This window comes from Topomyia yanbarensis, chromosome 2, assembly GCF_030247195.1.
Source record: "Topomyia yanbarensis strain Yona2022 chromosome 2, ASM3024719v1, whole genome shotgun sequence".
NCBI lineage: Eukaryota > Metazoa > Arthropoda > Insecta > Diptera > Culicidae > Topomyia > Topomyia yanbarensis.
In genome coordinates this window covers 99,540,273-99,567,541 of record NC_080671.1, presented here as the reverse complement: position 1 = coordinate 99,567,541, position 27,269 = coordinate 99,540,273, and the positions used below count along the sequence as shown (strand labels likewise).

The 27,269-nt window shown below is 40.9% G+C and overlaps 2 protein-coding genes across 3 annotated transcripts in view; both read left to right on the top strand.

Annotated features, from left to right (window-relative positions):
• LOC131678974 (protein yellow-like) overlaps window positions 1-27,269 on the top strand; it is a 342,660-nt gene that overhangs the window by 29,272 nt on the left and 286,119 nt on the right. The window lies entirely within an intron of this gene.
• LOC131678975 (protein yellow-like) overlaps window positions 1-27,269 on the top strand; it is a 58,539-nt gene that overhangs the window by 29,302 nt on the left and 1,968 nt on the right. The window contains exon 2 of one of the 2 annotated variants that reach the window (XM_058959472.1): window positions 1,998-2,892. In XM_058959472.1, the coding sequence (XP_058815455.1) occupies window positions 2,607-2,892 (286 nt within the window). In that variant the 5' untranslated portion in view covers window positions 1,998-2,606. Of the gene's footprint in view, window positions 1-1,997; window positions 2,893-27,126; window positions 27,256-27,269 lie in introns of those variants that run through there. The other variant, XM_058959473.1, reaches the window with a different exon arrangement.

The window sequence follows — 27,269 nt, the reverse complement described above, 5'->3', positions numbered from 1 at the left end:
TATCTCCACCCAAGCGAAGTGATCAGTTCACTTGTAAGTAGGACCACTCATCCACAAACCAGTCATGAACACATCCGTACCAACGAGAATTGATCATACCAGACGAAGGCCACAGGTCCAGCACCAACTTGTCCCATCTCAGTAAAAAAATAGACTTGTGCCTGTCCCTAGCACTTTGAAAGCTCTATTTAATCAGAGATCACTAATGGGTTGGTAAAAAGAAACATCAGTCGTTATCTACTCAGACCAAACAATACGTATTGCGTATCCCTGCATATTAAAATCTCCGCTATCAGTTTCTAGCTTATCAAACTGAACAAGCAAAATTAATATACTTTGTGTAGTGGCACTACACTTGGCCATATACCAATTGCTCCATTGCCAATGCGATGTGATATATGAATCGGAATATTATTTGATGATATCTAAAAAGCATACAATCCTAGAAAAACCATTGCCCAACATTATTGATTTTCAACTACCATAACTTGAATTTTGAATAACAACTCATTTCCTAAAATTGAAAAATACGCGATTTTTACACATTGGCAGATCATCCCCATTTGCATTGCAAATATCCAATGCCATTTATTTTCATCTGCCGTTACTAAATGCCTATTAATTTTTTTTGCCCGGTTTCTCGAAATAACACGGATTTTTTTTGCACGGTTTCTCGAAATAACACGGATTTTTTTTGCACGGTTTCTCAAAATAACACGGATTTTTTTTTGCACGGTTTCTCAAAATAACACGGATTTTTTTTACACGGTTTCTCGAAATAGCACGGATTTTTTTTTTCACGGAATGATCAAATCATTAAACTTGTATATCGAAATAGGTATTTTATACATAAAAATCGTATTATTTTGCAAAACCGTGCAAAAAAAGTCGTGCAAAAAAAGTGCGTGCAAAAACAGAATCCGGTGTATATTGTCATATTACTGCCTGTGTCAAATTCGATAGTAAGCTCATAAATATGAGATAACGATAACACATAAAAACTACGAAAATCGTGGCTAGGCTCCTAAATCAATTTCAAATTAGAACAATAATATTGCTAGAATAATAAACTCTCGAATAAAAAATCGAAAAAGTGCCTTAAAATTACGAAAATTGTGACTAACCATCGTTTTCTTCTAGGATCTTTTAATCGAAATAATTAATACAAATCAATATAATCTCCAAATTATTACCTATAATCATAAAACATGTTAGGGAAACAACTACAGTAACACAACCAAACATTCGAGTGGAACGTAATGTATTTTTAGTATGAACTAGTTTTGTGCAAACACAAATAGTCGTTTATGGCATTGATTGATGAAGTCACGGCTCGAACTAGTATCACTGAAATTATGATTGTAATAGTACATGGCATTTTCAATTTTGATATTGCACTGTACCGGTGTAGTCTGTGGTACACTTATTCAAAATTGGTTGTAATAAGTCTTTTTCTATTTTGGACTTCATCGGTGTTCATCCCGGTAAAAAACGAAAACGCTTGTAGTTATCAGTGATTTGCTCAGCAAGATTACTACAGCCTTCGAGTACCCATAGTCAAACGGGTATAATTTTCATATTAATTTATTAGATTACACTAATTCATTGGATTCGAACGGATCAGTAAAGTAGACCCCGGCGCCGGTGCTAACCTTCGCTCCAAATTGATCGTTTTCAAACGACCGTAACCTCATGCATGACACGATAACAAATAGTTGTTTATAGTGGGCATATCTACCTATACACTGTACACACAAGCTATCGCCACCTTCACGCAACCCAATCGACTATCTCGCGATGCTGATGGCTTTATAGCTTGACAAGAACCGCCATCGAATCGGAGGGAACCTGTCGAAGAGTTGTACGCTTGTGAATTGGAAAAAAAAACCCTCTGTTGAAGCAGACGCGAAACCCCAAAAACGTGAACCAGCGATTGGCAGAAAAAAGCGGTTAACCTTATGCATACACTTTTTGTTCCTTTCTTCCTCTATCCATAGCCGTCGTTCCAAGCTGCGCTGACAGTCGCTACAAACCACGAGAGCCGCCGCCAGTCGCCGAATTGAGTGCTTGGTATTCTAGGCACAGCCACAGGCGAGCCACTCGATCGATCAACCAACCGACCGACCTGCATCTCAGCCAGCGTTAGTCTATTCCAGTGCTTCTCGGTGTGAACATCGAACAACTGCCCGGTCCGAACAAGATTTTTTTTCCTCTGCTAACCTCGCCGAACCGCTTGGCCAAAAATCTTCCCATTTCAGTTTTGCGAATGCCAACCAACCGCGGATAGACCACCAATCACAGTGTGGGAATCGACGAAGAAAAGTGTTTATTGCGCAAAAGCAATTAGTGTTGTTACCTGCAGTCAATTGTGATCAAGTTTAGATTCGGTACGGAGTGCTCTCTGTCTCTTTCTCTAGTTGGCAGTACCGCGGAGGTGTGGGTTAATAGTGAAGGCGCGCTTGAACGATATTCATTAGAAGGTGAGGTTCCGTGGTGACCTAATGTTTGCGCGGTACAGGTCATTTGAATGCCAATCTTAGCCACGTGGTGAATCATACTGGTACCTAGCGTGAATATAGGAAACAGGAAAAACAACAGTTTCGAAGATGAGTGTAAGCAGTTTACTGCGGGTTGTGCTACTGGTTTTCACACTAACCGCGGGACTTCGGCCCGTGATCTGCAATGACAACCTGCGGGTAGCTTATCAGTGGAATCAGATCGATTTTGAGTTTCCCAGCGAGAAGGAGCGGGTGGACGCCATCCGTTCGGGAGACTACATCACGGAGAATGTGATTCCTGTTGGGCTGGAAGTGTACAAAAAGCGACTATTTCTTACGTTACCGCGGTGGAAAACTGGAATTCCCGCTTCGCTGGCTTATATCAACATAAACGGTGAGTGTTTGGTCTATAGTTTTTTTTTCTATTTCAAATTGGAATAATTATAGTATTGAATTTGTTGTATTGATTATTACGGTGTGGTACTTTTAACTTTGTACATAGCCCAATTCAACCTGATGGCTGATAACTCGCCTAATGTCGGGCAGGCCCTGAATCAAGATTTTTATTCGGAAGACGCCCAAAAAATATTGAAAAAATCTATTAATTCTGATGATCCGAGATAGTCACTAGAAAACGGAATTAAATTTTGTAAAGTTCTTAGTGAATCTAAGAGGAAATTAAAAAAAAATATTCTCTGCCTGAAATGCTATAGTAATTCAAAGAATTATTGATTTTAAATGTGATTTTAATTATTTATGTACAAGTTAAATTTTACTCCAAATTTAACAATGAATATATTATAATTTAGAGTATTTACCCGATCAGAAACACATAACATAAAAATTTTATAACTATATTTCGTGTTGTTAGTTATTATAATTTTCTGTTATTTTAACTACTAACGAGACCTAATTTATAACACGATATGTTACGAAAATTGCTTTCTGGTACAATCTTGTTATTTCATTCTGGTCGGGTATAGGCTAACCAAATATGGAAATCAGAGATGGTGCTAGAATAAGCAAAGTATTCTAGACTACTCGTTTACGACGCTAAATCGGAATGAGTAGACAAATATCCAGAGAATGCGGGAACGAAGAGAATATTGAAATTCGCTTTGAATCTTCTAATCTGGCAAGCAATTTGTAGATGCGGAGAAACGGTTCAACTCTGTTTTCTTACCACTATTACCAATTCTGTGGCATCACGCTAAACCCGGTTTATGATGTTTTCAATTTAAATGAAACTAAATTCAAGAGTAGACCTGGCCTACCGGATCAGAGTGTAAGGCGATGAACCCATGATCCACTTGTCGTATATTCGAGCCCACTACAGGAAGGATTCTTTGTGTTGAGTAGGATTGTAGTACTCAATATGTCCGGCAACATTGTCAGATAAGTGAGAACAAATATCTTATTTAATTTTAGATTCTTTTACTCGTCCTAATTTTTTATGTGAATAATCCTTTATATATCACTGAACTAGGGTTGTGGTACCGGTAATACCGGTACCGAAAATCCCGGGAATACCGACCCATTTTTGGTACCGTAATACCGGTACTGAACAAAAGCCAGTACCGGTATTTTCGGTACCATACAATTTTTTTTATGAAAAATATGAGGACACTATAGGGGGACCTGTTTCAAAATATCGGTCTGCAAGATGACTTTTAATTATATTAATTACCTTCTAGATATATCGTTGAGCTAACACCTTTGTGGAGGAATGAGGTGGGACCATGATCATAATAATTCTAGAAGTTAAACATTACTAGCTCCCGTTGTACTAAACGGAATGTTCAAATTCAGGCACTATTTTGTCGAAATTAAATTTTACCGATCTTTTTTTTAATAGGCCCGCCTATCACCCCCACACCAAAAGGCTCGCACAGAGAGCCCCCTGGTAGTGGATACATCAGTTCTCAACGACAAAAAAAGGCAACACAAGAAGAAAAAAACTATTCGCGAATGCGCTGAGAAATTAAATTTTAACGATCTTGTATTAAATTTCAAAATATTCACATCTAGTGTCAGAGACGTAAAAATTTGCTATGATTTTTTTATTAGCGACATTCTAATTGGTTTCCATTATTCACTGGGTGGCGCGCACTAAGACTATGGTCTAAGTCATGTCTGTATTTGGTTTGCTCTTAAACCTTTATCTATAAAAGAACGAACAGCGATTTAGTAGCTAACAATTTTAGACTTGGTGAACTGCTTCAAGTGGGGCGATTTCTAATTATTGATGACAGCAAAGCTCCATAGTTTACAGGAAAGCAAGGAGCGTTGGTATACCTTAGAGAGCAGTAGGCAAACGACATAATGTTTGAAGCCAATTTACATAAAAACAAGAGTAGAAATGCGAGCAGCCTGCTTGGAGATCGCTTTGATGTACTGTTGTTAATTCTTACATTTACAATCCGTGAAATCGAAGAAAGTCGCTCCGCTTAGCAGTTATTGATTTCAAAGTGGCCTAGATTTCGAAATAAAAAAGGTGCTGCATACGAAAAATATCTTCTGCTGAAATGAGTCATGCCATACCGAAGCAATTAAAAACTATAAACATGTTTTTTTGATCAGCACAAATCAATCATCTGAGAATAAGGACATCAGTTTAAGCATTCAATTTGTATTTGAAGCTTTTTTCGATTAAAAAAAAAATATTCGAGTACCGGTACTTTACCGGTACTGACGGCTTCAGTACCGTAGTACCGGTTCTCGCCAAAAAGGGTCGGTACTGCGAACCCTACACTGAACTTACCAATAAAAAATATAGCAGGCTGATTTTCCTAGTTCAGAAGAATCACTATATCCCTGGAACAATGGCAAAAAGCAGACCAATTAGTTTCTATGTCCTATTCAATAACAATGATTTATTTACAAAGCAAGAATAAGAACTTTGTTCTATAGACTTTAAACCATTGGGACAGGATGAGATTATCTAGACTAATCAAATCATGGATTTAAATAAATGAAGTTTCTCGGATTTCCAGTATATTTTTTCGACAATTCTCCTACTGGAGCTGTAGAGCTGGTTTCTCGGAATGGCTCTCCGTCAGAATCACTCACTACAATTGCAGACGAGACGGCTTAAGGCAAATTGCAGCGGGCCGTGATTCTGATTGTGATATTGAGTGTACAGTACAGATGTCGTTGGCACTTTATAACCACGTGGAATGAGCGTTTGTTTGTGTACGCTTGAGACCGCGTTTATCAGATTATAAGTGTTATAGCGTTCACTAAATCATCGGAGGGTTGTTGTATTTGCAAAATCTTAGGCCTAGTTGTGCGTGAATGATCGCGATTGTATGTTCGTTTTTGTGTATCATCGCGAAGGGCTCGAACGTATATATGTTAAAATATTCGATCGCGTGGGCGTTTGTATGTTACATTGGCTTATACACTTAGCTTGTATAAATTCGATTTTATAACCTTATGTTCATTCGCACATTCGCGTGTGTTTTCGGATAAGCACGCGGACCGTGAATCTTATACTCATCTTTCTGATTGGACTAACTGAAGACATTGACGTAGGCTGTTAGTAACGAAAGTAGGGACGGGCGTTTGTAGGTTCACTCTTGAGACCGCGTTTATAAATAAGTACTAAAAAATTCACAATCACTGAGGTGTTATCCTAATTGCGAGATTATGTGCCTAGGAGTGCGTGGATGATCGCGAAAGACTCGAGCGTTTATATGTTAACATGTTTGTCGCTTGTGCTAGCGTGTATGTAACTTCGCGTGTATAAATTCTATTTTATAACCATGAATCTGATACTTAATTTTTAGTGTAAGGTTCGAATGCTAGAAGAGAGTAAGTTTTCCCGTATCACTAGAGTTCCCGGTCATGTCGCCTGTTGTTTTGTGAATATGAGAGTCGTTTTGCCTTTCTCATATAGAAAGGTTATGCAATCAGTCTGAAAATCGTCAACCTAATCCCGGCCGGAGGGCCGAGTGTCATATCCCATTCGACTCAATTACTTCAGGCGAGAAAATCTACACATTATAAATCGTTTCGGAGCCTGTAAATTATCGGCTCCGAAAAAACGGCAATTCAGGTTACTGCGGATGACCGAGACCGGAAAAAGTCTGTTTGTGTGTGTATGTTTTAGCATTTCAAAACTTTCAAAAAAAACCTGTACAGGAAATATGTACAAAAACCCTAAACGTCACAGGGAACGGGTTTGGGCTTGCCATCACCCGACCCGCTAAAAGACACTGCTCTTGGCCAGAGCCTGATTCCTCCCCGGCACTATCTTACGGCATTACTTCGGGGAGGCGTTTTTTATATGCATAGCACTCACTCCATTTCAACTACTAAGTAGTTAGTTTCTTCAGTAGGGTTACAGCACCACTCCTCGACACACCACCTGTTCACCACCATCCACACATACCATGGCAGGCGGAGAGCTAGCTGTGGGTCGAGACTTAGTGCTCTTTCCTCACTAAGACAATCTGAGCGGCGACTTCAGATTGTCTAATTTACCGAGACTTTCGGCTCCCTTGTGTCATTCAGCACCGCAGCTCCCTTCTCGTACCTTTCAGCACCGCTTGTTCGCGAACTATTCGGTCTAGTCCCAACGATGGACCTAGCCTACTCCGACGAAGAATACCCCGGCGAGAGAAGTTCTCTCGAAACCGTGCCAAATAGCCAGGTGTCGAGGTCAGTTAGGCGATTTCGATCGAGCAGGGCGTTCGGTTCGCTGATGCCCCGACGACCCGCAACTGGTCGTGTCTCGTCGCGGTCTACTCAGTCTAGTCCCTGACGGTGAATCTAGTTTATGCCGACGGAGAGTTCCCCAGCGAAGGAAGTTCTCCCGATACCGATTCTTCTTTGGTTTCTTTAGTGGTTTAGCACCGCAACTCCTTTAGGCCCTTTGGTTCCCCTCTCGTTCCATTTCGCTCCACTTCATCGATGAGCCATTCAGCTCCCGACTTTACTAAAATCTTGTTTGCGACTACTCGGTCTAGTCCCCGGACAATGGATCTAACCTACTCCGACAGTGAATTCCACGGTGAGAGAGGTTCTCACGAAACCGAGCGGTAGATTTCTCCCAATACCGATGTTCGTTTCAGTGAGCCATTTAGCTCCCCGCTTTGTCCCGATCTACTGGATCTAGTCCCCGGCGGTGGACCTAGCCTACTCAAAGCCAGTAGGTGCTGATGTCCATCCATCGATTCCGGGTGGAGCATAGCTTCCGGTTCACTGGCACCTAAACAACCCGCTGTTAGCTATTCGACGCAGTATACTCGGTCTAATCCCCGACGGTGGGTCTAGTCTACTCACGAGCTACCTGGTAGGGTGTCGAGGTCGGTCCGTCGATTCTGGTGAAGCCTGACGTCCGGTTTACTGGTGCCCCAACGACTCAAACTCGGTGCTACGCCGCGTACTACTCAACAGGTTCCCGGCGGTGGATCTATTCTACACCGGTTGAGAGTTCCACGGCGACTTACTAGCCAATGGTGGTACTTTGTTGGTCCCTTCACCACTTCTTCTGCAGCTCGGAGTGTTGACAGCATCCCAGATATGCTCGTCGTGGCACATCTCTTCAACGATATTGTCAACTGTCACACATACCCAGGCATACCCCTATGAACTTCCTCGAACCTAGGGCATTCAAAGACCTCGTATTCCGGTGTCTCTTGTATGTTCGGACACTTCGGGCAAAGGGATAACGAAGAATGTCCAAACCGATGCAAGTACTCCCGGAAGCATCCATGCCCGGACAAAAACTGCGTCAAATGGAAGTTTACCTCTCCATGCTTCCTATGCATCCTAGTCGACACATTTGTGATGAGTCGATGGATCCGCCTTCCTTTCTCCGCGTTGTCCCACTCCTGCTGCCATTTAGCCAACGAGCCAGCTCGGACCAGTCTCCTTGCTTTACGTACATTTCTCCGCTGGTAGCGTTCCACATCCTCAGCCGGAGTGATGCAGATGTGGATCATCACGGTGATAACGTATTCTGCCTCCTACGATATTGTTCTATAAGCACTCGCGACTCGTACAACCATCAGCCGGAATGCCCTGCTCAGCTTTTCACAGTTCCGCTTGGTTTTCAGCGCAGCACCCCAGACAGGAACCCCGTATCGGAGTGTCGATGACGAAACAGTAGATAGCAGACGGATCGTACTGCTTCTCGGTCCGCCGACGTTTGGAATTATTCTCGCTATTGCGTTCGTTGCCTTCGCAGACATAGTCGACGTGATTATTGAGCTCAACCGGTCGTCGATTATTACTCCCAATTGCTTCAGTGCACGCTTCGAAGCAATCATGTGCGCTCCGACGTCGATGTGCAATTCCGGCTTGTGGTGAGCTATTTGCAGCTTAACCCCGTTTATCCAACTCTCGATCGCGTCTATTGTCTCCGTCAGCGACACCTCCACACCTTCAAGTATCTCATCCATCACCGTTAACATTCTGGCAGTCGCGCTAGTACAGTGAGTGCACGCTGCTCTGAGAATCTAGCGAAATCGTCTTAGAGCTGGCGCTCGTACAGTGAGCCATTTGCGCGAGTTCCGGAGGGTCCGCGAAACCCACAATCCCCGCAGTGTTAAGACCCCATCGTACATCCCGTTCCAAAGAGTTGGACAGAGAATGAAGCCCTTAGGAACGCCCGCTGTGAGTGTAACTCGCATTGATTTCTGCCCTTTGCTCATCTCGTACCGCAGCACTCTGCTCTGGAAGTAGCTCTTCCGGATCTAACATAGATAGTCGGGAACCCTCATTATGTGCAGTGCTACAGCAATTGTTTCCCAGCTAGCGCTGTTAAATGCAATCTTCACATTTATCGTGACCACAGCGCAGTATCGATCTCCTCTTCGCTTCTATTTAGATGCCTTGTCAGCACTCTCGAGCTGACCTTCATTTAAAAACTTCTACAGCACCATCCTGAACATGTTCGGATATGCCAGGATCGCAGCTTTCAGCACCACGTTTGGCATTCCATCCGGACCGGGGGCTTTCTTTGATTTCAAGCGCTTCGACGCTTCTGCGAGCTCATCGTTTGTCACTTCCCGATAGTCCGTGTTTGATCATTCTTCTTCGCCGTATTTCGTCGGTGGACAGATAGTTGGATCGTGCTTCGGGAAGAGTCCCTCGACGATTATCTTCAGCTTACCCGGGCACGACTCGGTACACGTCGCGCCAGGGTCTATTTCGCGGCACAGCTCCTTGCTAACTCTGATCTCCCGTTTTAAAACGGTCCTAGTTTCCCAGAACGCTGCCTTGCGTTCTTCTCTCTCTCTGGCTCCGATATTGTTCTCTGAGCTCGCCTTCTAGCTGTGAGATAAGCAGCGCATAGCGTACTAAACGTCTTGTTCCACCAGTAAGCTGGACGCCGTCTATTGCGTGGTTCCAGTTTTTGCGGGATTGTGGCGTCACAAGACGTCACAATACTTCTTATTAAGTCAGCTGTTTCGATACAAATCTTCATCCATACATGGCTACAGCTAACAAATATTTCCCTTCTCGGTATTGTACAGCCCTTTGAGGAGATGCTCCATTCTCTCCAAACAGCTCAAAACGAATGATAATAGGAACAAATCTGTAGCGGACTTATATTTAAAACTTTTCATTATTTATGGGTACGGTTGGTGCACCATATTGACGGCTCTGACCGAGATAAGCTGATAATTTTCACCATTTCCGAATAGTTTTCAAGAGAGAGACTTTTCAAAACACAGTTTTTTCTTTATTAATGCATGTTATACAAATTTTATTTTACTCAATACGAAAAACAAGCTTTATAAAACTATAGCTCAAACCCTGGTTAACAACTTTGTCGAAGACTAGCTACGAGTTTTCAAAAAATAGTTATAACGATTTTAAAACTTATGGCTCAATCCAAATGCACAAATTCATTATTTTTTCCAACACTGCCAGTGCACCACCGACATCGACATTTTAAATAAATGAGAATGAATTTATCGCAGAGACTTGGTAACTTTGCATGGAGTGTTCAGAATTAATTGCGGAATAACGTAGACGTAGTCAGAAAGTGAAAAGAAGAGGAGGGGGCTTGTGTGCGTAAATGACTACAAATGTCGCTGCATTGTTCATTGATCGTCGCGTTGATTTAATTTCAGGTGGCGCATGACAGTGATATTCACACAAACAGGTGATCTGAAGTACCGTAGACCGGGGTGACTTTGATCATCGGGGTGACTTTGATCACTCGAAACTTTTTTCGTAGATCGCTTATTAAACCAGAATAGTCTACCGAATCATTTTAGTTTGAAATGATTTTTACTCTAAACTTATGAGATACTGGTTTGTTATGCTTTTTGAGTATTTTGTTCGGATTTTTGGGTACAAAAACTATAAAAAACCGAAATTTGACTTTACCTTATTTTTACGAAGGTCCATATAGTGTCTATTATTTATGAAACAAATAAATCTCAGATTTGAGCAAGAGTATTAAATTACAAGCGAGATTTTATTTTCCTTTAGAGTGGGATGTACCAAATTTACTTTTAAGAGTTTATTTATTTTAAACGCAATTTTTTGTGAAACTAGCTGGCAATTATTTCAATATGCAATGATTACTTCGAAAAGTGATCAATGTCACCCCGGTTTACGGTACCCGATTACGCAATGCCCGATTGGAAAGTTTCCGCAAGTGTTCGGATTAATTAAATTGCTTATTATTCATTGATAATCGATTTGGTGAAATTTGACATGACATTACCGTATTATTAAGGTGCAAATGTTTTATAGTTGCGTTTTCAGACAAAATTCCTTTACAATGTTCTATGAAATCTGTCTAAGAATATCTCAAAAATTCACGAATGCAGGCATGAATGGAATCTAGAGAATGCTACAGTACCCTCATGTACTCTATACCAGCGGTTCTCAACCTTTTTCGTACCACGGACTACTTAGATATCACACTGGGTTGCTGCGAACCCCCGCAGATAAATATAAATTTTGTATGCTATCAATATGTTATTTTCAATTTGTTGGGAAACAAGATTTGAAATTTCAATATGCACTCGGAAAATATATTTTTCTTCGCGGACCCCCAGCATCGGACCTCATGTTGAGAATCACTGCTCTATACTAATAACTGTGAAGTTTGATATGGTGCTCGGTATTGTGTGGAAGCCCGTTACAATGCCTCCTGGAACCTTATCTAAAAGCAAAACAAAGCTTTGATATCATTCCGTTTGGGAGCTTGACATTCTGTTTCAACCGACTTCGCAGTCAATTCCGTAAGGGCCAATTACAGGGCTAGTTCTACGATGCTACTGATCACCACAAATCCTTCATGGGTGAGTTCCGCATATACGACTAATGGTTTATGAGACCATTACTTTACGCTCAGCACCGCCAAAGCAGGGAGCATTTCTAGGTTGTGCAAAACTAGTTAATATGGCTCCAAATTCAGAAGATTGACATGTATGATTTTTATTTATACTCAGGTTATGCTAAGGCGCACTTCGAGCTACACGTTGTATGAGTATTCAATATGGCTCACATGGCTCTCTGACAGACCCCACGGGATTTCTTTGTACAACCAGAACCGGTTTTCTGACTTGACGTACAAGTATGGTTAATGAATCTTGAACAATTTCCCGATAATTTCCAAATGGTTTTGTTGAAATCGGTCGAAAATGAGAAAACTAGAGCCAAATAATGACCTAAATTTTAAAGTGATAAGTACTTCGAAGACGCAATTTTTTTCGCAAAGCTGCCCAACACCGCCTTTTGGCTGGGTAAGTTCATTAGCTCATAAGTGTAGTTTAAAGTTAGTACATGACCAAATTTCGATTCTACGGTGTACTGCTGTAAAGTAACTTACCAGTAATTTTTATTTTTTGAAAACTAACATGTGTGAAAATTTTCCAAACGTACAAAAGCTCGATCCCTTCTCGATGATGCACGCGATCGCGAAGTCTCTACGCCCGCATATATCTGAACCGTACAATATTTATCACATTTAGAAGCATGCCCCGCTGAAATTTGTCTTAAGCAGTGTTTTAGTGGGCGACATTGCCTGTCTCGTATGCAATTGTAGTGTGTGATTCTGACGGAGAGCCCTTCCGAGAACTCCAGTAGGACAACTCTCGAAAAATAATAATTGTTGTATTTAATACTAGTATACAATTGCTATGTGGCAAGCGTATGTCCATCTGTGTGCGTGTTTGTCTAAGTATTTGTGATAGCTGGGTCATGGAATGAATGCAGAACTGGCGTATATGATAGAATAGTGGGTAATTTATTGTCTCACGAACATTTTGTTCCTTCCTCGTTGTTCCCTTTTTCCGGTGTTAAATTCGTGCATTCGGGAACATCGAATCGGCTTAAATATGGTACGATTAATTTACCGACGCACTTGGATCAACCATACCCGGTCAGCATAATTTGAAAATATTCTAATAGACAATTGTAGTTTATGGCAAATAAATAACATTTGCTGGCATTAAGCCGAATTCAAGTAAATTGGTTGCATGTTACATGGCTCTTTGCTTCTACTTCATTAGTCTGCTTTTGTTGTACTTCTATTAGTTTGCCTTTCCACTACTCATTCCTACCAAAAATAAAATAGATCAATTTTAACGCTTCTACTTAATCTCTTTGCATCTTTTTATCTTTGTTTGGCATGCTATTTTTCCTTTTTTACTATATCTTAAATTAGATTCATATTATCACTCACTTGTAAAATCAATTGCATAGTCTCCCATATACACTCACCTTCTTTCTCATTTCAAACGTACAAACGCTCGTGGCATTCGCGATAACACGCCTGGTCATAAACGCGTACATTTATACACACAAATAAATTTTAATTTATCTAAAAGTGATACTCCTTGAGAATGGTTTCCCAAATTTTCATAAAGATTCGAGCAATAGAGCGAAATATATAGTGCTTTGGAGCGCACGTCGTCTACTCGATAACTTTAAACTCGATCATCTCGAAATGTCCTTTTTTCCAAAAAATGGCTTTTCCGTGATCACGATTGTCGAAAAACTACTCATTAGATCTTCTTCATTTCTTTTTCAATTGTTCGTGATTATTTTTCTTGTATCTCAACTATTCCGTTTTCACGCATAAACTTTTGTTTTGTGGATAAGATTTTCAAGTACAACTTTTAGAGCCTAAAACACCGATTTATTGGGATACCCGTTCCCGCAAACCGCAAAAAATACTATTTATTCAACTAATCGTTAAGGTACCTATACCAACTTATTTTGTTTCAGTTTTAAGGTTTAAGTTGGTCCGCGTACTTCCATCGTGATCACCGCAAGCCTTCTAAATAAAAAAGAGTTTCGGGGAAATGGACATAACTCTACCAACTATCATTACATTTTTATAGCGAAATGCCCGTTTTTTGCCCGAAAAATGTGCTATGCTATTTGATGTGATAAAACCATTACTACTATTTGATGTGATAAAACCATTACTACACACCTTTAACAAAATCATACTTTCCTCAACTATTTTCGCAAAAATGTATGTAGCACTTATAAATTCTCAAGCTCAAGAAACTGACCCCTACATTGAAAATTAAGTAGTATCGCGATCTCACAAACATGAAGACACCCCGGTAATTGAGTGAACGTTTTAGCACGTATAAACTCATAAAAGCGGTCTCAAGCGAGGACTTACAAATACATGTGTTCGTGCGATCATGAATCGGTCACGTCCGAAAACCCCTACCTGTTTTCAGAGTACAGACCCTCGGACTTAGTAGCATAGGTCCATGCCTTCAGTTGGACCCTGTCTTCCCATGAATATCGATAAGTTTGCACCTGTGTACAAAATTTCGTGCACGCGTTCAACCTCAAACTTACTTTTCATTTGTGTCCAGGTTCGCTTCGAACACCGAACCCAAGCGAACAATGTGAAAACTTAGGTTTAAACACCGTGTGCGAACACAAGAAAAGCACACACAAAACAGAATGAGTCAACACTAGTGATGATGAGTGATAGAAAGAGAAAACTAGTGTCAAGAACCTGTGTGTACAAACACCGCGTACGTACATGGGGTTCGGTTGTGCAGACGAACATGTGTACGTGTTTTAGTACGCATTAGCGCGTTCGAGTTTGCACACGAAATGTGGGTTTAAGATGAGCACAAAACTAGAGCGAACATAGTGTTCGATGTTCATTTGGGAAGTCTGTTTGGACCAATAAAAAATGAGGCTCATATCCACTAAACAACACGTCTCATAGCCACATAACCAGGGAACTCCAATGATATGGAAATCTTACTCTCTTCTAGCATACAAACGCTTAAGACCTTCACGATCATCTACGCCCTTGACCTCGCAAACAGGATAACGCCCAGGTGATTAAGTGATTTTTTAGCACTAATAAATAATGCTCTGAGTAACTTTTTGGATACCGTTTGGGTAATAGATGTGCAAATTTTTAGCTCGATAGCTGAAACCATATTTTTGAAACCATATTTGTGACGATTGGTAAAACATTCATTTTTTTCTAGCTGCTGTTGGATGTCCCATTTTATGAAATTTTGTTTTGATCTTCTCTTAATGTGTCTAAATTAATGATTCTGAACTCTTTGGTCACTTCACAAGAGTTTTGAGGGATAAATTGAGGCTTCTTTGGTACATAATAAGGGAAAAATAAAAAATTTGTATATAATTCGACCGTCAGCAGTAGGGATGCTTAGAAAATTGAAATTTTGAATAACTTTTTCCACAAGCGATAGATCGTTTCGCGGTTTTCGAGACATTATTTCTTTGCTAAATTTCCAATAAAACTCCTGCATCGCCTTATTTTTAGGAGCCGATGGGCGACTCATAGAAGAACTATTTTGTAAAAGTCGATTTTCCCATGCGAAATCACAGGTAAACTTTAAAGCGTGGGCACAAAAATATAGTTTCACCGATCTAGCATAGAATTTGCACAGTTATTCTAGGACCCAAATAGAACCTAGAAAGTTGCTCGGAGCAAAATTTTATATTTTTCATATAACCGTGTCCCACTCGAATGCCCATGTCCGTGCGATAATGAATCACTTTCGTATATCTTCGGTTCTAGCTGCCTAGGTCCATGCCTTCAGTTGGACCAGTTAAAGAAATGACGCTCATTTTCGCTAGACAACACGTTCCATAGCGACCTGATCGGGAAGCCTAGTGATATGGGGAAACTTACTCTCTTCTAGCATCTGAACCATTCACTAAAAATAAGGTATTAAATTCACGGTCCATGCGCGATCATTCTAGAACACACGCGAATATGGGAATAGACACACGGCTATAAAATCGAATTTATATACGCGAAGTTACATACACGCTAGCACACGCGACATTCAAACGCCCAGCCGATCGAACACGTTAACATACAAACGTTCAAGCCCTTTGCGATGAAACACGTGATCGGAAATTCCCTACGCCTGCACATATCTGAAACGTACAATGAATATTACATTCAGAATCACGTCCCGTTGCAATTCGCCTTAAGGCGTATAGCTGGTGCATAGATCTCAACTTCAGTGAAAATAGCTACCGGTAAACCATTATGGTGCACCAAATCGCTTAATTACATTGTTGCTATTTTTAATCTTGTAATCAATTATAGCTGTATGCTCAAGTGCACAGTTCTAACTAGAGTCATTAGTTATTGGAAAAAATGCTATGAAAGTTGAATCCATTGTTGATACTGGTTTCAAATATATAATAGAAACTTGTTTATTCTCGCTATATCATACCTATAATTAGAAAACACGTCCAATAAAACAAGAAATATATCCAATAGGAATGCTTGCAAAATTCCAACCGGAAAAGGTTCAGAATAATTTATCTCTATCGTGACAATGCATCGATAATGCAAATTATTCATTCACGTTCTCTCGGCAACACTTATCTGTGATCGGTGCCAACCGAAGCACGGAGTTGCTTCAGAGTCACGACTACGTCAGCAATCGCTATTCATCACACTCATCATCATCATCATCTTCCCGATCTTCATTTTTGTTTGCTTACGTCTGCCCGGAATAGCGGAGGTAAAACGACGGGAAATGATCAGCACATAAGTGGAGGCAAATGTATCCGATTTGGCACGTGTAAATAAATGGGGCTAAAGGCGAGGCGTGAGAATTCGATTTTATGGCTCCGCACAGTGCTTGAAATCACGTGACTTTGACGAATGGTTTTTATATTCTGTAGACGAGAAAATTTAAAAGTCTGCACTGAATTATTCAAATGCTAAAACAAATGATAAGTTTAATATGTTTACTGAATTATGCGGTGTTTTTACGTTTCACGCACAGCCACGCACCAACTCACAGACGGGTTAACGCGCTGCCTCGCAACGCACGCATGCTCTCGAAAGAGAAACAGCCCAAGCAAATCGAATTAATTCTTTCCCACGATTAGCGGCTTTTTCGACGGCAATTTGACTTAAACTAGGTACCTCTACCACCGCTACACCAAGCCTAAGCGGATCGTCGTCACTTGATGCCTTGTTGCCGCCGAGTCACGGCACGACACGGCGGTGCAAGGCTTCGAATTTACCACGGTGGGTGTTCGTTATAATTGGCCAAAAATTCGCTAATTCGTGTTGATGAATTGTGAGAAAAAAAAAAGAGTTTGCTCTTATATTTCCGCTATGAGTCATGGAAGAGCGAGCGCAAAATCATTTCAACCATGGAATAGATTTAAACTCTTCGGAATCTGAAACTAAAAACCGGTCACTCTCACTTTCTGTGCGAAACGGGTTGGTATCAGTCAACCGGCGGCGGTACCGATTATTTACACTTGATTAATAGAGTGCTTCGGTGCACCTTTCACGGACAATTCAGTGGTGCCAAATTTACTGATAGGCGTGTCTGTTGCCCTGACACGCGCTGTCTCACAACTCTAATACGGTCTACGATGATTTTAAGACGTTTGTAGGAATCTTGCTTTTAAACAACATTGCACATTTAAGGGTAAGTTCATTGCAGTGCGGAGTCTTGTTGAATTGTTATGATCATTATGAACTTTTTTTTGAATATTGTACAAAGGTTAGCAAGGTAATATGTTTATGAAACAAAATTTCATAAGACTATCGGGTTCTTTATATAGTAAAGACCGCAAATCAAATTGCAATTAAAGTGCAACTAGGAAAAACCTTACTAGAATTTACCGCACCTGTTTTTGCGGCACCCATACTTCAAACCGCAACAGTCTGCTAGTAGAACGTATAAGCTTCAAGAACCTTTCCGCATTAGTCCATGTCCAAGCCATTCCATCTACATACAATCAATTAGAGCTATGTATAGTTTGCTAGTCACCACGCCGATACCCCATCTTAAGCCGGATAGTTCGGCTCAGCTGTTCTATGGCTAACAGAGGTGTAGCTTGCGGCAAACCAACCCTCTCGATTGGCTGTTGCAGCTGCACCCGGATTTTTGTTCCGTACGATGTGAGAACACGAAAAAATTAATTGTTCCTATACCTTTCAACTGACTGGTAGTGGCCTTGTGCACGGATCGATAGTTGTTAACTGTACTATTAAGTAGTTTGTAAGTATCTCAAGATCAAAGTCAAACTACACTACACTTTATATGGCTCAGTTATATGGACCAAGACTTCATTAGTCGGGGAAGGTGCAACATCGCGAAAGATGCTTTGGATGCGGATAATGCGTTGGCTTATGTAGTAGGGAAGATTTAACAGTCATAGAGGTACTAAACAGCACCGTAGCGACAAATTGCAATTTCAATAGACAAAAACTTACTTAATCCACCTAGCAGTGAGACGAGACATTTCTTACAAATATCACTGCAGAACTCATATGATTTAGACACCCAACTAGAGACGTGATGAACACAAATCAATGACACAAGTAAAATTTAAAAAGAGACAAAATAAAGTTATCAAATTCATAAAATGAGTAGAATTTGATAAATGATTATTATAAAATTTGATAAAATAAATCAATCAAATAAAATTTTCTCATAAATGAAAAATTAGGCAATATTTAAAAATAGTTATGAAATTAATAGAATAAATTAAATTTACTCAAACTAACAAGTTGAATGATTGAAAATAAATGGAAACGAATGGCTGAACATGATATGAATAAAATGAAAAAGTGAATTAAACAATAAAATGAGTCTTATGAATCAAACGAATCAAATTAATCAAATGATCAAATGAATACAATGAGTCAACGAAATGAATAAAATGAATAAAGTTAATGAAATTAATGATATGAATAAAATAAACAAATCAATTAAATGAATAAATAAATCCAACGAATCAAGTAAACAAAACGAATGGAATTGATAAAATGAATAAAAAATAAGAGAACAAGCAGAACAAAATGAATGAAACGATTCAATTGAAAGTTAAACGATGTCAAAAAGTTATATCACACAATCGTCTGAGCTCTCGATCGAGGCAGATCGTTTTCGCTTAATATTTTAGAGATCTTACGGGAGCTGACTTCTAACTACCTGGCCGTAGCTCAGATAACACGTGTTAGAGCTAATAAAATACGCATATTAGTGAATGACCTCGACCAGGCAAACCAGATTGCTCGAAGCGACCGTTTTACAAAGCAATTTAAAGCGTATGTACCTTGTATGGCAGTGGAGATCGATGGGGTAGTCGCCGAACCGGGTTTGAAGTGCGAAAACGTGTTGAAGTATGTGGTTGGTTGCTTTAAGGACCCCTCACTTCAACATGTGAAGATTCTGGAATGCAAGCAATTGTATTCAGCAAAAACTGAGAATAATAAGACAACTTATTCATTGTCAGACTCGCTTCGGGTCACTTTCTCCGGGTCTTCTCTCCCCAACTATGTCCTCCTGGATAAAGTTCGGCTACCTGTTCGCCTGTTTGTAACGCGGGTAATGAACTGCAGCAATTGCAAGCAGCAGGGCCACACAGCCACCTATTGTGGCAATAACAAAAGGTGCGGCAAATGCGAGGGAGAGCATGAGGATGACGTTTGCGGTAGAGAAACTGAAAAGTGTATTTACTGCGGGGGCCTTTCGCATGATCTTAAATCATGCCCGCGTACAAACAGCGCGGGGATAAATTTAAGAGCTCCCTTAAGGAACGCTCGAAGCGCTCTTATGCAGAATTTCTTAAGCCATTTGTCCCTTCCGAAAATTCCTTTGCTCTTTTGGCTGGCGTTGAGCAAGAATCTGACGACCCCCAAGAGGGAACATCTTTGGTTAACCCAGGGGAATCCAGGAAGAGGAGAAATGTAGCCTCCCCTAGATTGCCTCGTAAGGGTGCCAAGGTGTCGTCTCCTCAGAGTGCGCCAACTACAATCAATAAATCCAACGGAAGTGCTTTTAATTCTAACAAGAAGTACCCACCACTTCCAGGGACACCAGAAATCCCAAGTGTCCCCTTTATTCAAACAGACACTCAGTTCAGTAACGGACTAATGAAATTTTCTGACATCGTGGACTTAATTTTCACAACTTTCAATGTTACTGATCCTCTTAAAAGCCTTCTAAAACGTTTTCTCCCTATGGCGCAAACATTTTTGAAGCAGTTGACTACTAAATGGCCCCTCCTTGCAGCGATCGTATCCTTCGATGGCTAAGTCATCGAACGAGGTCACCGATTCGATCACTGTTCTACAGTGGAACAGCAGAAGTATCCTCCCGAAAATCGATTCCTTTAAATTTTTACTAAATAGTTTAAAATGTGATGCTTTCGCATTATGTGAAACTTGGTTAACTTCCGATATAAATCTCAACTTCCACGACTTTAATATAATTCGTCTGGATCGAGAAAACCCCTATGGAGGAGTACTTTTGCGGATCAAAAAGTGCTATTCTTTCAACCGAATTAACCTCCCTTCGACACCAGGCATTGAAATTGTCGCTTGTCAAGTTTTAATCAAAGGTAAAGACCTTTGCATTGCTTCCATCTACATTCCTCCTAGAGTCTCGGTAGGGCACCGAACGCTTTGTAATATCACGGAATCCTTACCGGCACCGCGGCTAGTTCTGGGAGACTTTAACTCGCACGGTACGGTATGGGGCTGTCTTCATGATGATAATAGATCAACATTAATCCAAGATCTTTGCGATAATTTCAACATGACCATCTTAAACACGGGAGAAATGACGCGGATTCCTACACCACCAGCACGCGCAAGCGCGTTGGATTTGTCGCTTTGCTCGACATCGCTACAGTTAGATTGCATGTGGAAGGTGATCCCTGATCCCCACGGTAGCGATCATTTGCCTATCGTGATTTCAATTGCTAACGGTTCAAGACCATCGGAAACAATCAATGTCTCATATGACCTCACACGGAACATTGATTGGAAGAGTTACGCGACCGCGATATCCGTTAAAATCGAATCCACTCAAGAACTTCCTCCGGAGGAAGAGTACAGGTTTTTGGCTGGCTTGATTCTCGACAGTGCGAATCAAGCTCAGACTAAACCAGTACCCAGCGCGAATACCCATGGACGGTCTCCCACCCTGTGGTGGGATAAAGAGTGCTCAGAGCTGTACGCGGAAAAGTCCACTGCATATAAGGTTTTCCGGGAAGACGGGTTACCCGCTAGCTATAAACAGTACGCGTCGTTAGAAAGGCGAATGAAGAGTCTAATGAAAGCCAAAAAACGCAGTTATTGACGCCGGTTCGTCGACGGGTTAACGAGAGAAACAGCGATGAGCACTCTTTGGGGTACGGCTCGACGTATGCGTAACCGTAATAGTACCAACGAGAACGTGGAATATTCAAACCGTTGGATATTCGCTTTCGCCAAGAAGATCTGTCCGGACTCTGTCCCGGTACAGAAAACGTGCCGCGCCGCGTCTCCTCACGATACCGCGAACGAAACACCGTTTTCGATGGTGGAGTTCTCACTTGCTCTCTTATCGTGCAACAATAACGCCCCAGGGTTAGACAGAATCAAATTCAACTTGCTGAAGAATCTGCCTGACACTGCAAAAAGGCGCTTGTTGAATTTATTTAACAAGTTTCTTGAGGGTAACATTGTCCCTTATGAATGGAGGCAAGTGAAGGTCATCGCCATCCAAAAAACAGGAAAACCAGCCTCCGACCACAACTCGTATCGGCCGATTGCAATGCTGTCCTGTATTCGGAAGTTATTCGAGAAAATGATCTTGTTTCGCCTCGACAATTGGGTTGAAGCAAATGGCTTACTGTCAGATACACAATTTGGCTTCCGCAAAGGCAAAGGGACGAACGATTGCCTTGCGTTGCTTTCTACAGATATCCAAATGGCCTATGCTAACAAAGAGCAGATGGCATCAGTCTTCTTGGATATTAAGGGGGCTTTTGACTCAGTTTCTATCAACATTCTATCAGAGAAGCTGCACCAGCATGGTCTTTCGCCAATTTTAAATAACTTTTTGCTAAACCTGTTGTCTGAAAAGCACATGCACTTTTCGCATGGCGATTTAACGACATCGCGATTTAGCTACATGGGTCTTCCCCAGGGCTCATGTCTAAGTCCCCTGCTCTACAATTTCTACGTGAATGACATTGACGATTGTCTTGCCAATTCATGCACGCTAAGGCAACTTGCAGACGACGGGGTGGTCTCTGTTACAGGGCCCAAAGCTGCCGACTTGCAAGGACCATTACAAAATACCTTGGACAATTTGTCTGCTTGGGCTCTTCAGCTGGGTATTGAGTTCTCCACGGAGAAAACTGAGTTGGTTGTTTTTTTCTAGGAAGCGTGAGCCGGCGCAACTCCAGCTTTTATTAATGGGTGCAACGATCAACCAGGTTTTCACATTTAAATATCTCGGGATCTGGTTCGACTCTAAAGGTACCTGGGGATGTCACATTAGGTATCTGAAACAGAAATGCCAACAAAGGATCAATTTTCTCCGAACAATAACTGGAACATGGTGGGGTGCTCACCCAGGAGACCTGATCAGGTTGTACCAAACAACGATATTGTCGGTGATGGAGTACGGGTGTTTCTGTTTCCGCTCCGCTGCGAACATACACTTCATCAAACTGGAGAGAATCCAGTATCGTTGCTTGCGCATTGCCTTGGGTTGCATGCACTCGACCCATACGATGAGTCTCGAAGCGCTGGCGGGCGTTCTTCCGCTAAAAAATCAATTTTGGGAACTCTCATATCGATTGCTCATCCGATGCGACATTCTGAACCCGTTGGTAATTGAAAACTTCGAGAGGCTCGTCGAGCTTAATTCTCAAACTCGTTTTATGTCCTTGTACTTCGACTACATGGCACAGAGCATCAATCCTTCTTCGTACAATCCCAACCGTGTCCGTTTCCTAGATACTTCTGATTCTACTGTATTCTTCGACACATCCATGAAGGACGAGATTCGTGGAATCCCGGACAATATACGCCCGCAAGTGATCCCCAATGTATTTTATAATAAATTCCGAGAAGTCGACTGCGACAAAATGTTTTACACTGACGGATCAAATCTCGATGGGTCCACTGGCTTCGGTATCTTCAACAATACTATCACCGCTTCATTCAAGCTCAATGATCCTGCTTCAGTTTACGTCGCAGAGTTAGCTGCAATTCAGTACACCCTTGGGATCATCGACACTCTGCCCACAGATCACTACTTCATCGTTTCGGACAGCCTCAGCTCTATCGAGGCTCTTCGTGCGGTGAAGCCTAAAAAGCAACTCCCGTATTTTCTGGGGATGATACAGGAGTCCTTGTGTACGTTATCTGAAAAATCTTATCAGATTACCTTTGTTTGGGTCCCCTCTCATTGTTCTATCCCGGGCAATGAAAAGGCCGACTCATTAGCAAAGGCGGGCACATTAAATGGTGACATATACGAAAGACCAATCTGCTTCAACGAATTTTTTAGTATTTGTCGTCAGAGGACGCTCAACAGTTGGCAAACCTCGTGGAGCAACGGGGAACTTGGACGATGGCTACATTCGATTATCCCAAAGGTATCAACGAAGCCTTGGTTCGGGGGGATGGATGTGGGTCGGGATTTTATTCGCGTAATGTCCCGACTTATGTCCAATCACTACACCATGGATGCGCATTTGCGGCGTATTGGGCTTGCGGAGAGTAGTCTGTGCGCTTGTGACGAGGGCTATCACGACATCGAACACGTTGTCTGGGTATGCGCCGGGTATTTGGACGCTAGGTCTCAGTTAAAGGATTCCCTTCGGGCCTGAGGTAGACCACCCAATGTACCAGTCCGAGATATGCTTGCAACTCGTGATTTCCCCTATATGTCCCTTCTTTATACTTTCATAAAAACGATAAATATCCCAATTTTTATTTATCGTTTTTAGAAGTTTCCTCCTGCCTTGTGGAACCGATCAGATCCAGAGTGCCAATATGTAACCGCCGTCGCCCTTACCACTACGCCTGTATAGAAAGAAACTGAAGCGAGAGCGACTCGAGGTCCGATGACTTTTGAAGGATTTTCCGCGGATCCGAAGAATACCATCCGCCAATCCGGTACTCGACGACCAACTAGACTGAGGCGCAAATTTGTTTCGCTGATCTCCCGTTTGAGCGAAAGTTGCAAGTTTTGCTCTTCTTTCCCTGTCACCATACGCCTTCTCTCCCCTGTCCTTGATACAACTACTGCTACACTGATGTGGAAATAAACCACCCTCTGAATATCTTGACCAGGCATTGCATTTATCGCTCATATGAGTAAATGCGTCCGCATAATTTGCTACTGCGACAATAAAAACTCACATTTTCACACGAAAAGTTATTGGCACTCACACAACTTCTCCGGATAAAGACAACGTGTTATTTCTCCGGATAAATAAAACCACCGGAGAATGAGCGAATGAGTTTATCATGGTATCCTTTTTGCGGTCGCTGCCTTGCTGTCGCTATTCCAAAACACGAAAAAACAAGTCTGTCGTACTTCTTTGCCACTTTTCTTTGAAATTAAATGTATGTTTTTACGCTTTCATTGATTTCCACGAAATTAAAAAATTATCACCTTTTCCGGTGAGAAGGAAAAAATCAAATAAACTTTATCCGGAAAATGTATTCTCACGCTATTTGTGGAGACGGAGAATTTTGCGACTCATCTTATCTCGGAAAAGTTGGACATCGGATAAGCCTCTTCTCGCGTGAGTGAGAGAGAATTACAATGCCTGATCTTGACCAAAAAAAAATCAAATTTGTATTCTGTATTCCTAGTTTTAAGATAGCTGTAATTTTTACTCATTATTGAAACTCTTGTCCTCCATCTTGTAAATAGAATTGTATCCCTAGTTTTAAGATATCTGTGAAATATCTCATAAATGTTTGTTCCTCCTTTTGTGTACTAAACTATATTGTTAGTTTTAAGATAACTGTAAAATATTTCGTAAAATACTATTACTCCCCCTCTTGTATATCAAACTGAATCCCTTGCTTTAAAAAAAATTCATAAAAAAAATCTTTTGGTCCTCTCTTGTATATTGAATGTTATTTCTAGTCTTAAGATAGCTGTAAACTTTCTTTTCTTTTGTATAAAAAAAAATATTTCAACATTGTAACCTCCTAATTTTAATATCCAAAATGTAAAAACAAAAGAATTTGGCGCCGCCAAACTAACGCATTTGTGCCTACCAAATAAACGAAATGAATAAAAAAACACTTCTGAGAGTTGTATAGATCGTATCACTTATCACGGTGAATCCAGATTTATGTAACACTTTACCCCATCCTACTAACAAAAACTCCTTCCCGTGGCAATCGTGAAGTTGCATTTATGACCCTTAGTAATTGTGCAAATTTTGGTACCGATCGCTTGTGTCTAAGGACCCTCCAAAAATTTCAAAGTTTATATGGAAATTAGTATGGAAAATCGGTTAACATTGAAAATAAATTCCTTAAAAATTATCTTATTCATGAGAAAACTATATATTTCTAAAGGTACTCTTCTACTGAACACATTCGTGGAACATTGAAAGTTTATGAAAATTCACTGAGAAAAGTTATTAACTAAAGAAACAGCATGGCTTCAAAACAAGTGGATTTTATTACTAATCATAGCAACCCTGTTTGAATAACTGCATCTGCCATACGGGAGCGGTGGGTGGTAAGCCTAGTTTACACTTGTATAACGATGAAGCTATTCAAACAGGGTTGCTATGATTAATAATAAAATCCACTTGTTTTGAAGCCATGCTGCTTTTTTAGTTAATAACTTTTCTCAGCGAATTTTCAAAAACTTACAATGTTCCACGAATGAATTTAGAAATATATAGTTTTCTCATGAATTGATTGATGAGGTGATTTTTTAGGAATTTATTTTTAATTTTAACCGATTTTCCATACTAATTTCCATATAAACTTTCAAATTTTTGGAGGGTCAGTAGAAACAACCGATCGGTACCAAAATTTGTACAATTACTAAGGGCCATAAAAGGAATCAGTAAAGCCTGGTGGAGCTAAAAGTCAAAAATTGAACCAGTCTAGTATACACGGTCTCCATAACAACGTTTGTTACACTAACATTCTTTTCCTTCCCCGATGACTGTAAGGACGTGGCCGGCACCGTTATTGGCATTTCAAAATACAGAAATAGCGAAACGTGTATATTGAGGATGGATTTTCGTTAATTCTCTGTGCAATTTCGCTTGTTCTGGTCAATCAAGGAGTAGCAACAACGAATTGTACGGTCATCATGGCCATGCTCATTAAGGAGGGATATAGCAGAGTGCATGTTGCATTGGCTGGCGAAGCCAAATCAACTTTCGGTCAAATAATTCTGAACAGCTTGATAAAAACTACTTTTCTAGCGGAACATCACGCGCAACTCAGTTTGCTCAGAAACACAAATAGTATAGCTTGGATTTTTTTTACAACATAAACAGTGTTTTCGTTTTCGAGCTCAGTTTAGTCCTGTCACTAAGTTAGTGTCGGATTCTGATGAGGCGAAGTCGAACGGCAAATTCCATACCTAATAAAGTTAGATATTCTTCGACAAAGTTGTAGATAAGAAAGTTCTCTTTCTTATTTTCGCTTCGTTTCGTCTCGATTTTGTGGAAAACGCTCTTTTAATGGTGCTTATCCCATTCCGCGATAGGTGCGGCTCAAACTGTGTCTCCTAGAGCTAGAATACATTCAGCACTCAAACTTCGCGCATACCGTTCATTCAGCATGGGACAAGTCATATGTCGTCATTCGATTCAGAGGTGTTTTTAGCAAAAGTCAATTCATATGCGGATCTAATAGGGATACCGTATACAGTATCAGACAAACAAACATCCAAATAATCCCGGAACCAGTTATCGACCATGAAAAATAACCGAACTGTGGTATCCCGGCCAATAAAAACAAAACCAGTCGACCAACTATCCACAAACAATACCATGAGGTTTACGAGAGAGATATACTAGCTTAGTTCCAGTAACGATAACCTTCGTCGGAATGCAAAACCAAATAGCTCCTCCCATTTGTAATATGGAGAGAAAAACAATCAATCAACCGGTTTACAGCATAGTTGAAAAGGTTAAATGACTAGTTCTAGTGTCCAATTCCAATCGTTCTGTGCACCTAGCTTGACACCTTTAGAGTTCGCATATCTATTATTGGATTCTAATTAATAGCTCAAACTGACCCGACCATCAGAGGTTCCGTTCTTCTCCACTACCACTACCCACTTTTGTCCGGCAGCTACCGGTCAATGCCGGTAAGTCGAGTCAATATTTAAATTATCTGCTCCACCGCTATGCTGGTACTTGCGGAAGTAAATCAGAGCAAAGACAATTAAAACTGTGCAGTGCTGAGTGGACTTGTTCGTTTTAACGAGGACAGCGTTAGAATGAATGGTTTCGCTGAAAGAACTCATTAATGTTCCGGACCGGGTGCGGTTTAAAGGTTGGGTTTTATCG